General features: G+C 39.4%; 1 protein-coding gene across 3 annotated transcripts in view; it reads left to right on the plus strand.

Annotated features, from left to right (window-relative positions):
• The window catches only part of nlgn4xa (neuroligin 4 X-linked a), a 109642-nt gene that overhangs the window by 36326 nt on the left and 60218 nt on the right, over positions 1-13098 (plus strand). For all 3 annotated transcript variants that reach the window (XM_067583242.1, XM_067583243.1, XM_067583244.1), the window contains one exon: positions 4516-4668. In XM_067583242.1, the coding sequence (XP_067439343.1) occupies positions 4516-4668 (153 nt within the window). The remainder of the gene's footprint in view (positions 1-4515; positions 4669-13098) is intronic.

Here is a 13098-nt window from a genome sequence, read left to right on the forward strand (position 1 = left end):
CAACTTAATGGCAGCACTCTTGTTTTATGTGTATCTGCCTCTTCAAGGTTGTTTCCACCACCCACACTGTTCCACCGGGCCTCTCCTAATGTGGAACTGAATGACAAACAGGAACTTATTGACACCATCCTGCTGTCCTGCCTCTGTAATTAGCAGCCCTGTACTTAACCCAAGTGAATCTGTCCGGGGTTGGTCCAGGCCGTCAACCGCAGCTCCTCCTCAGGCTCAACATTTAGAATCCCCCTCAGGCTCGGTTGCAGGTGAGGAGTTGTGAGTTACACTAGATGCAGTCGCATTAGCAAAGCTGAGGCGCCCACTCAGAGTACAGCAAAGATTAATAACCTGTCACTGTGGGTTGCTTTCAACTCCTTTGCCTCACTGTTTTCTTTTGCGGAGGAGGAGAATGATACACCCCTCCTGCCCTGCGCCTTCCTGCCTGCCTGGTTGGCTGGCTGCTTTGCATTCTGCCAGGCCTACTGAGGTGCAACGTATATACAGAAGCCAGCATTCTAGTTGCACACTGTTGTGCATCTCACCACAGCCTACGGCAATTGGAAGAGAAGCCAATAATTGGTGTGGGCAGTGGGCCTCCACTTTAAACCAATTACACAGCACAGACTGGAGCCCTTTAGATTTTCTATACAGCAGCAGAAGTAGCTCTATTATAAATGGCATATGTAATTTTAAATAATATTCATGTTCCTGAGCAAACACTACATTTTCTAATAAAGGAAGACATTAAAATAATGACTGAGTCTGATATAATAGGCGAGGATGAACTCGCTGGTTGCTAATAAAGGCAGAATAAGTTGTTTTTAGAGTGTGGTTAAGCTAACATTCATAAAGCTTCCTGCATTAATGTTTCACATGAAAATCCATCCAGTGGATGGACACCTGACTGTTGTTTCAAGACACACTTGAAAAATTGTGAAGCTGTCCTTTAATATCCTGATAGGGTGAAGTTTAAAGTTTTTTTTGACAACTCCCCCCACCAAGACCTCTGGTTAGGGTTAGAAATTGTTAAATTGTTGTGAGTTACCATAACCCTAATCCAAAGCTTGTAAATTGAAACAGTTCTAGAAAGTGTTGAAGTTCATTGAGGGAAATTTAATATGTGCTCAGAAAATATAATATAGTATAATCAGTTCTACTATGCCATTTTTCTCAGTGCCATTGAAAGCCTTAGGGGGATAGGGATTGGGGTTAAGGTCAATATGGTTAGGGTAACCCTAACTGCTGTGATGACCTTAACCCTAACCCTGCCTGGAACAGGAGGGAAAATGCCCTTTGAGCCACTGCAAGACATTATCTTGGCAGGAAATGTGGAGTTTCATTGATGGTAGCTTAATAACAACTGACAAAATCAGCAAAATTTGAAGCTGATGGAATTATTGGGTGGACTAAAACAGTAATGTAGTTAGAAAAACACAGCAGCAGAATGGATAGTACAGTGGCAAAAAGAAAGTACATTCAATTCCTGTACTTGTACTTTACTTGAGTATTTCTATTTGATGCTACTTTATACTTCCACTCCACTATATTTCAGAGGGAAATATTGTACTTTCTACTCCACTACATTTATTTGACAGGTTTAATTACTTTTCAAGATTTGACTCAATGGATAATATAACAAGCTTTTAAAATACAACACATTGTTAAAGATGAAACCAGTGGTTTCCAACCTTTTTGGCTTTTGACGTCTTACAAAAAGCAGTGTGTAGTCGGGGTCACATTTCACATGTCTATGAGTTGTTAACAGCAATAAATGTTCAAATGATCCAATATTTCATTAAAAATCAAAGATTGAAGGAAAGAGTCCAAAAACTGAAAATAGATTTGTGTATCAGAACTTTGTTTTTTCTTTATCCGGTGACCCTTTGGAGGGGCCCGACCCCTCGGTTGAGAACCACTGAACTAAACTAGCTAACTGTATATAAAGTAGTTGAAACTAGCTCCACCTCCAGCAGCTACAACAGTAACATGCTGCTCTAACACTGATGCTTCAGTATTAATAATCTAATGATGTCATATATAATAATATATCAGTCAGAGGGACCAAACCACTACTTTTACTGCAATACTTTTACTACATCAAGCTCATAATACTTATGTACTTTTACTTACGTAGGTTTTTTCATGCAGGACTTTAAATTGTAATGGAGTATTTTTACATTGCTGTGTTTATACTTTTACATAGTGGCATCTAGCAGAACGGATTTAGCAGAAATGAAATATCATATTCATAAGTATGTTTTAATTATGAATAATCACCTGAAAATAAGAACCACTGTGTATTCATTACCTCAGAATGAGCCATTTATATCTAGGGAGCGAGCCCTCTTCCACAGAGTCTGCCATGTTGCACCGCCATGTCTCTACAGTAGCCCAGAACAAACAAACTAAATATTGGCTCCAGAGAGGCCTTTCACACTTTTCATAGGTTTCCTGGCCACTGTAGGTCCTCCTACACACTTGGAAGGGGGCACTTGGAAGGGGGAGGGGGTGAGGGAAAGGCTATTCAGTTGGTTGCAATCTGCAACCTCACCGCTAGATGCCACTAAATCCTACACACTGCACCTTTAAGTAAAGGATGTGAGTACTTCTTCCACTACTGGGATAGTATGACATGACTATTACTGTACTGATGGAACATACCATGTTAAAGTACATTTTACTGAATTTATCGAGGCAGAAAACAGGAGCAGATCTGAAACAGGGAAGCTTCTCACTAAGTCATTATAAAAAAGGAAATTTGCAGCAAGCTCCTCTCTCATATAAGCCTGTTTCAAACAGATGCCAGGGTTTCTCTGCAGCTGGGGTAAATTAAGGCCCCGAATGAGAATTTACGGTAAGCTCAATATCGTGGCTTTGAATCTCGTGCTGCACACAAGCCGGCCAGCTCCCCTCTCAACTCGATATTTTCCTCAGCAGATGCTGTCATCCGGATGACATTTGAGAGACTTCCAAGCAGCCTGGTCGGCAGGGCCAGGGATAATGGGTTTGTTCAGCTGTTGGTTCCAGGCAACCACAGCTACAGTATAGTGCAAGAGATCTGAGAGATGCACAGCCATGTGAGGACAACAGTATGAGTTAGAACGCCTGTTTTTACGTCTTGGGAGAGCGCACCCAGAGGATTTTATGTAAAAGTCAGCTGAGGGGTCTTGATGATGAAGATGCTGCTCTCTTTTGTCAGGAGGATTTATGTCTTCTCCCTCCATCTTCTTTCATGTAAAGGACCCACTCTTAATTTATAATCACCACCTACACATGTACTAATCACCAAGCTTAATCACAACTGGAGAGCCTCATAAACAAGGTATTCATCTGGCCTAATTGCAACATTCCCTGCACATTACACAAAGAACAAATGGAGCAGGCGGGAGAAGAGACAGATGTAGAGATTGCAGGCCATGGAAATTCTCATCAGGGTCTGCTGGAGAACGTCAGACCATATCTCTAACACCAACAATCCTTCTTAGTGTAAAGATGATCTGTGTTAAATTACAAAAGGTCAAACTAATTTCTCTGTTGTGCAGACACTGATACTGTGTAGTGTTTTCCCGCTGATTACAATATCATGAATGATTGTTGTCCATGTTTCCTGCGTGACCATTATTTGCTCTGAACTGTTACCAACTTTAGCGTCAGACATAGGTGGAAGAAGAATTTTGATCTTTTACAATCTACTATGTGTAGAATTTTTATTTCAAATGTAGGTTTTGTTATGCTTTTTTCCCCCTTTTTTAGCAACATCCTTAGCAACCAAGTCTACAGAATGGATGGCCTTTCATGGGCAAGGTAGAAAAAAATGTTACGAAACAAAGCATTCAGAGCAGGTTGAAGCCCTAGCTTTTGACTTGCAGGGAGCATTTTTACATACGATCACCTGAAGTTTTGGAACTTTGACTATGTTTAACATCCAATATCAGAACTGGATAAAAATAACAGAAAACCACAAAAAGCATATGTCCCCTTTAAGCAAACACACTTTATAAGTGTAAAGTCACCTGAAATATTTAAGGAATTTAACCTAGATTTCAACATTGGGCCCCAAGATGTGGCCTCAAGATTAAAATGCAGGAGCCGAACCAAAGTACTTCAGTAGTGCCCAGTAAGTCCAAGGCCTTTGGGGCCAATGGTAGTCTGGGGTCCCGTGGTAGTCACTTTGTATTTAGTTTACTTTGCTGTATTTTGTTTTTCTACTGTCTTTCTGCTTTTTGCATGGGATTAATGGTTAATGAATTATATCATTTTACTATCAAACAATACTTGAGTAAATTAACTTAATTTGTTTTGGTCTTTCTGTCACTGACATCAAATATGATGTCTGTTTTAAAGCCAAAAATGACCTTGAATCTGGTGTAAATATAGCAAATGATCCACCATTAAGAAAAGGAATATTTTATTGTCAAAATTTCAACTGCACTGAATTTAGCCACATCCACCACATGTGGTTTTCCATTAAATACTTGCAATTTTTTAAATATCTTTTGTACATTTGTTTTTTATTTGCAGATATCCATGCTGAGGACGGGTTAAAGCCAGTCATGGTTTACATCCATGGAGGCTCCTACATGGAGGGAACAGGCAACATGATTGACGGCAGCATCCTGGCCAGCTACGGGAATGTCATTGTCATCACAATCAACTACCGGCTCGGAGTTCTGGGTGAGTCCATCAATTTGGACCTTTATTAGTTTGGAGAAGGCTGATTGAGCCAGAAAGTGAGTTATTGATTTGAGGGTTGTATTAATGACTAATTGGCTCTCTGTTTCACCATCTGGCTGGTCTTTTTATGGGAAACCTACATTTATGTTCCTCTTTGGGTGGACAGTTGAAACCTCTTTAAGCTCTTTTTGATTACATTTTTGAATCTTTGATTCCCTTAATTAAACTGGAATTACTTGTGATCTATATGTTTCATTGGATTCAGATATCATTCTAATAGAACAAATATATACTGAACAAAACCAAGTGGGTTAATCCTTATACACACACACACACACACACACAAAGATGTTTGATACACCTTTCCTCTTGATTGCCTGTAGAGTTTGTGGAGTTCTCCGCCTCCAGCTAGCATTTTGTTTTCCCAGTGCCAATCAACCACTAATGGTGCTGTGGGTGGTGGTTTGCATTTCTCTGCATTCTTTATCCATCTCTTTATTTTAAATAGCTATATTCAAATGCAGCCTTGGATGACCCCCACAGCACACGATAAGAAGATGCAAATTAAATGAAAACTCTTACATTTGTAGCCTTTTCAATGACTTTAATCAGTCTGCAGCATCAAACATCAAGCAGCCTAAAAATTCTGCAGCGGATAAATTGATCCGTTGTGATCTGAGCTGGTATCTACACCACTGTGCTGTGCATCTTATTTTGTTACCGTCTGTAAGATGAAAGTAGTTTTGAGCTCACAGAGGGATACTTTATCTTGCCTTTGACATAAAGGTTTGAGTTCTGAATGTCTGTTGCTCAAGAAAATGTCTTGAGTCTGAGAAGAGGCTGATAACATCAAACATTTTGGGGGAAAGAGTTTTGAAATTTCCTTCTGGAGGAAGCACAGCTGTGGCCACATTGACAGTGTTTCCCTGCTGCTACTCCACTGTGGCAGCAGAGCATGTTTTTACTTTGTTTCTCTTCTCTAAATCTAAGTGTAACCTCTGAATTGGCCAGAAAACAAACTTGTGAACCTTTCTTGCTCTTTATAAAGTCTCACCCTTGTAAAACAGTCTGCCTGAGAAGCGTAAGTGATGGCTGCAAGTAAAGTTTGTCCCTCAGGAGCAGATTACTGAGCCTTAGTCAGAGCTGCGGGATATTTCTGAACATGGATGGCATGAATGGGCAAAAGTGCACTTTAATTGAATGTACTCCTGTAAATGAAAACTTGATGCTGAGCTGTTTAAAAAGCATCTTTCTCATGCCTGCAAAAATAAAGACATTGCGAGTTCTCTGCTACTGAGCTTGAAATGTTGAAAAAGCTATCACACACTCTTCCTGCACAAGACATCCTCATAAAAAACCACAGTATATGCGACCTATACTGTTGTTTTTTCTTGTGAGGACGAGCTGTCGTGAAAGATGGGAGGCTATGTGGGAGCAAATGGCAGTTTAATAATTCTGTCATCTCAACAAATAGCTCAGTGGCTGAATTAAAAAATGCTCATCACTGGAGTTTGGCATGAGTTGGAAGCTTGTAGAATTTCCTCATGTTCTCCTCTAGTGATGTGTGATTTTTTTTAAATGTCCTCTACCAGGCTGACACTGTCTAGACACCAGCACCACAGATTTTTATACCTGCTTCCCCTCAGACCTCCAATCACGGACAGAATTGCCCTTACAGTGGTCAGCTACTTCTTTAAGGTAGAGAAAGATTGTGGTCATGGTTGAAAAAAAAAGAAACAACACTAACTGTAGCAGGAAATTGGAAACAAGTAGTTACTGCTTGTGTCAAAGTCACACACTTTGTTGACTCATCTATCCACGCCTCTGTAAGAGGTTTTTTTCAGTGCTATAACAACATCAACGAATGACAAACGCTGGTGTTTTCATTGTGAGGACAGTGTTGACATCAGCAGCCATTGTATACATTACCATATTATCCTCCTATATGTTGTGCTACATAGAAACATTCATTTCATTTGATTTTGAAGCAACTTTAAGGTAAATATGCACAAACACTAGCAGATTCATGAGTGGTGATAAAAAAAGATTTATTAAACTCTTTAACACATGATGATGATGATGATGATGGTAGCAGTTGGGATGTCATTGATGGTGACAATGGTTTGCATGTCTACTACAGTATATGTCACCACATATATTCTATGATTTAAAAAGAAGAGTTACAGGACATAATTAAAGGATTTAGCTTTTTCTTCCCTATATACTTCAACAAATCTCATGTGCAGAGCCAAACCAACAATGAACTTATCACTTTGTACAAAGTTCTTTGAGAAATTTCTAATGTAATACAAAGTCATTAGGTGGTGATATGTAGCACAACAAGCTAGCACAGCTCTGTAAATGGAACCAAGTTCCCGCACATGTGCAGTGGCGCCAGCCGTACAAGGAAACTCACTGAAGGTTACTGTCTTACTATTAGTCTGTGGAGCTCTTTTTGAACAAGCTATGGTAACCACTCTCTTGAGGGATGCAGGAACATGTCACTCAGTGCAGCAGTGTGGCTGATTGATGTGTTTTTAATAGTTTTTGGACAACAACAGAGGTCTACAGCTCAGACGAGTAAAATATATCAGGCGTTGGATAGACACAATACTTAGTAGATTAGTTCATTGTTGGTTTGGCCCCAAACATAAGATTTGTTGACAATAAGAACAATATAGAAAATCACCACCCTTATCCTTTATGTGTGACAAGTAACATTTTGAATAGTAAATCCTCACTTGGAATGGAAGAAAAGGAGTAAAGCCATCATATAGTCAAGGCGAAATGGCCTCCACAAGTCTGTCCACAGTTGAGTTGATGGAGACACTAGTGCAGAAAATAACATTTCAAACAAAAAACTACCCAACTAAATTGGATTTTTTGCTGCTGGGTACAGTTTAAATCTCTGCTGCTGTTATAATTCTTATCCTATCCAGTTAAATCAATTTATATTTTCTTGGTGGCACTTCATTTGAAATGCAGTTACATAGTCCTATTTCAAGGAAAATGTACTTGTACAGCCTTGGATAACAGCAATATAGCTATATAAGATGTATCCTTTTATCAGATGTGAATTTCTGTTACTCATAAAAAAAAATGTCGATGTCTATACCCTGTGGTTCATTGTCTGTTGAAGTGAAGCCACAGTACATCCTTATGCACACGCTACTACTGCCGCTGCTCCTCTCTGCTCTGCTTACCATTTGTTATAAGGCCGAGCTGTCTGCACCAGTCACTATATTTAGTTGCCGGAGAGCCGGGGGGAAAAGGTGTTCTGGAAAAGTGTGCACTGCGGAGAGGAAAAAAAAGAGAGAGAGAGAGAGACAGAGAGAATGCAGATGAGAATACAGATAGAGACAACAGCGGAAGGCGAGTAGAACAGAGAGAGGAACAGAGGGAGAAGCAAAGTGACAATGTGGAAATGGAGATCTTGTTAGGCTGCAGATTTTGATGTAAAAACATACCTGTACCTAAAACCACAAAGTGGAGCTCTGACAGGGAAGAGCTAATTGACACACAGTAGATTCACTCGGTGTGTTCATATTAAATTCTTGTGTCTGTGCAGTCACTGGAGAGAAATCATCTGCACATTGGCTTGCCAGCGTTCAATGCCTCTCTGGTCTCTTTTGGATCATTAAGCATAGTAGACTGGAGCTATTTGTCCCTTCATGGTGTTGGTTAACTTGGTGGATATCTGATTATTTATAATAATTCCATTTTATTACAACTTGGGTCCTTTTTTCAGTTCATTCTACTCATGCTCATACTCAAGCTCAAGTGTGAGCAACCACAACCATTCAAGCTATGCTGATAGAGCAGAGAATCATGGAAAGGTAAAACTAGTTGTTTACAAGCTCTAAATGTGTTACATTTACAGCTCTGTGACTGCTTCTTCTTGTACTAACACTGATCCACTGACCAAATAGTGATGAATATGTCCATGTTTTCAGTAGCTGTTCTGGAGCTTTCAATTGTATTACACATCTTCCTCAGCAGATGGAGTTGTGCAGTTTTTGTGGAGTTGTAGATGTTCAGAAGATGAGAACGTTAAATATTTCCCATCCATGTTGGCCTAAAACAAATTAAAGTTAATTATTGATCATGGAAGAAGCAGCTGACGAAAAAAAAAATCATCACAAGCTCTATTCTGCAGGTGTTCTGGAGCTTTCATTGTATCAAAAGAATGGAAATTTGAACATCTACAATTCTGTGACAACTAGGAAACACCGTCTGCTGAGGAAGATCATGTGAAAGATCTGCCAAATCAACCAAATAGAGCTTGTGGTGAGATTGTTTTGTCAACTACTGTTTTCAAAGTCAAGAAGGAACTGTCAATCTCCATGTCTATATCTTTTTGGGTTCATAATTTTTTAACAATATCATATCTAATTCAAGAGACAAAAACACTGCATTTCCTAGATCAGGATTGGTGGTTCCTAGATCAGGATTGGTGGTGAAAAAAATGTGAAGGAGTAGAAAATGTTCTCTAGCTGTAACTTGATACAGCTGTACAAACAATGAGTTTGATATCTAAAAGGATGAACCAGAACATAGGAGAAAAACTTAAGTTCACACAGATTCACTAAGAAGTTACAACAGTACTGAGAGCTGAACAGAAGGATACTTTGAAAAGCAGAAATTTTTTAGCTCTATTCACCAGCAAAGACACACAGTCAGTTTAGTGCAAGACACAGCTTGGTTTGAGGTGGGAAGTTATCCCAGGTTGGCCCCAATTAACCCTGCTAAAAGGCAGAACCAAGCGTTTGTTAGTGAGGTTATCTCCTGCTGGCCACAGTCGCTGTGAATTCACAGTTTGGCACAGCTTGGCATGATTAAAGCATGCTATACCAGGCCCATGGAAAAATGACCTAGTAATTGCTGAGATTTGTGAAAATGGTAACATGGCTTAGAAGGAGATTTGGCGGGTCAAGAAACACAAGCAGTCAGGTTGTAAACAAAGCAACAGTTTATCCAGATGATCGAAACCACTTGAGGTCAAACTGAAAGTGAGTGCATCTGAAATGTTGCTACACTGTAAAATATCATTCAGGAATGAAGTGGAATCAACTAATATTTTGTCACACATATATTAAGTTTAATCAATTTCAAGTTAAATCAACTTCAACTTTTAGTCCTCGTTTTCAGAAAATTTCAGAACATTTCCTCTGACTTGAAGTCTTTTGACTTGAAATGATTGATGAGTTGAATGAATGCACTGTTGACAGTTCACTAAACTCATTAAATTAAGTTTCTAAAGAGACGCGATCAGCATATAAGCAGACTTAGATAGCATGCATTGTTAGAGAGTTAAAAAGTCTCCAGAGACACTTCATTTTATATTTTGAAGAAACACAGTGGGAACTTGCTTTGTGTCTTTAAGATGCTTTAAGATAAGTCATGCTAACAAGGTCACTGAGAGCAGCCTTGCATGTTGTCTTTGTACTGACTGTACAACAAGGCTCCAACTGTAGCAGCAAGGGCTGTAAGTTCTTTCTAACAAATGAAAAAACTGACTCTCCAAACTGTAAAAAATACATAAAAAGCTAATTTGACAGTAATTTTTGTCGGTAGTGTCACACTAAACATTTGTTGATTTAACTTAATACTTTCAGTTTATTGAACCTATTATCTCTTGAGTTAATTCAACTCAATTGATTTTACATTTTAAAACATCATGAAATGACTTTGAACTAATTATTAAACTAAAGTTCAGTTAACCCACATTTTTAAGGCAGCAGAGGAACTTAAGCTTCTAAATTGAGACATTTTAATGTTCTACAGTGTAATTATCCCTCATTGAGCAGAAAACCTGTGTTCTCACAACTACAGCAAGTATGGTAGCTCAAAGCTCAAGCAGGAAGCGGGTCAGTAAACTGCGATGTCTATTTCCAACAGACAGTTTGGTAGTAAATTTATTGTCACTGGTCACTGTGTTTCTGAACCAACCAAACCTCTTTTTAGTGGTGTTGCTATAGTCTGAAATTTTAGCAGTTAAGTTTGTGAATACAGTGTTACTAGAACTGAACTGAACTGAAGTTGTGATTATTCTTGAAAGGCAGAAGCAATGTTTGCAAAAGCTGGTACAGTATTAAGGCTAATTTATGCTTCTGTGTTCTGTGTCCGTGGACAGCTGTTGTCTTGCACACGGTCTCAGACAGACATATTCCACATGTGCTGCTAGTAAACAGGGTTACAGTGTGATAACTAGCACATGCACAGTTGACATGCTTGCTATGTGTACAGTCCGCATGGTCACAAATTTTGGGCTGCACGCGGACATCCGCAGATGACGACATTTACATCACACGGACCAGCACGGACCCTCACGGCCACGTGGAAACGGAAAGTATGAATTGGCCTTTACAAGGTGTGAAAGAACAAAGTTCTCACTTGTTTGTGGTATACGAGGGGGGACCCAAACACTCCCAGGATTGTAAAACAAAACAAAACAGAACAAAAAAAAAACTGTCATTATAAATCTTTTAGTAGAACCTTTCTAATCCCCTTCAATGTACTCTCCTTGAGATGCAATATGCTTCTCTCATTCCAGGAGACATTTCCTGTCCATCTTTCGTCACCGAATCCATAGTCTCCTGCGTTTCTTCCTGGATTTGTTCCATGGTGCCGAATCTTCTCCCTTTCAGTCCAAATTTTAATTTCACCAAGTTGTAGGTATACTCTACCGAGCAGTAAATCCAGTAACTGCTCCCCTACTCCTGTGCTATCAATGGCTTCTGAGGAGTTTTGGGTCCCCCCTTGTATTCTCAAATCACTAGTGTCCATTCATCCAGCAAGGATGCTGTCTGTTCTTAATTCTGTCCTCAAGGAGGCTCATTTCTTGCTCAATATATCCTTCTGCAGTGACAAAAGAACGACACAGGACACTTAAGATGCGAGCAAGAGTGAGAAAGCTCTGCTAAATATCAGACACAGCAGTCTCCATACCTCACAAGATTTCTAGGTATTGTTCAAATGATTTAAACAGATACCTCCAGCTGCTGTTAGGAAGGTGCAAATGTACAATGCTGCCTGGTGCAGTGAGTGTGTGAACAGTGTAACGCTGGGCTGAAGCAGACATCTTGTGTGAAGGGACAACGAGCTCTGCAGGCTGAGCGGCTTTCAATAGCATCTGTGCCGGCAGGCTGATAGAAGAGGACTGTGAGTAGAGTGAGAGAAGTCATCAGACACTCATCACCCTTCACCACTTTAACCTCACACACCCTGTTGGACAGCTGTCAGTGGCTGTATCTCTTACACTGTTTCCCTATGCTCACTTTCCTCTGGTTGATTCAAAGGCACAAATCTACTACGGTATCCGGTACAAACATACAGGGATACAATGATAGTAAAGCCATCTAAACTTACATTCCCTTCTCTCTAGGGCTAAAATTAATGTTCAATAAAGTAGAAGAGTTACAACTAAATATGATCAAGGGGTCCTTTAAGAGCCAAAATATATTATATATATAGTATTGAGATCCTTTACTTAAGTAAAAGTTCATAAGTATTATGAGCTTGATGTAGTAAAAGTATTGCAGTAAAAGTAGTGGTTTGGTCCCTCTGACTGATATATTATTATATATGACATCATTAGATTATTAATACTGAAGCATCAGTGTTAGAGCAGCATGTTACTGCTGTAGCTGCTGGAGGTGGAGCTAGTTTCAACTACTTTATATACAGTTAGCTAGTTTAGTCCAGTGGTTCCCAACCTAGGGGTCGGGCCCCTCCAAAGGGTCACCGGATAAATCTGAGGGTGGGTGAGATGATTAATGGGAGAGGAAAGAAGAAAAAACAAAGTTCTGATACACAAATCTGTTTTCAGTTTTTGGACTTTTTCTCTAATCTTTGATTTTTGGTGAAATATTGGATCATTTGAGCATTTATTGAAATGAAACCATGTGAGAAGTTTAGAGGAAAAAAATCACTATTTGGTGGAGCTGTTAACAACTCATAGACATCTGAAATGTGACCCCGACTACACACTGCTTTATGTAAGATGTCAAAAGCCAAAAAAGTTGGAAACCAATATAATTATATTAGCCATTGTATCAGATCTTCATCTGAAAAGTAACTAAAGCTGTCAAATAAATGTAGTGGCATAGAAAGTACAATATTTTCCTCTGAAATACTCAGTTGTTATTAAGCTACCATCAATGAAACTCCACATTTCCTGCCAAGATAATGTCTTGTAGTGGCTCAAAGGGCATTTTCCCTCCTGTTCCAGGCAGGGTTAGGGTTAAGGTCATCACAGCAGTTAGGGTTACCCTAACCATATTGACCTTAACCCCAATTCCTATCCCCCTAAGGCTTTCAATGGCACTGAGAAAAATGGCATAGTAGAACTGATTATACTATATTATATTTTCTGAGCACATATTAAATTTCCCTCAATGAACTTCAGCACTTTCTAGAACTGTTTCAATT

The sequence above is a fragment of the Thunnus thynnus genome, chromosome 24 (genome assembly GCF_963924715.1).
Source record: "Thunnus thynnus chromosome 24, fThuThy2.1, whole genome shotgun sequence".
NCBI classification, from domain to species: Eukaryota; Metazoa; Chordata; class Actinopteri; order Scombriformes; family Scombridae; genus Thunnus; species Thunnus thynnus.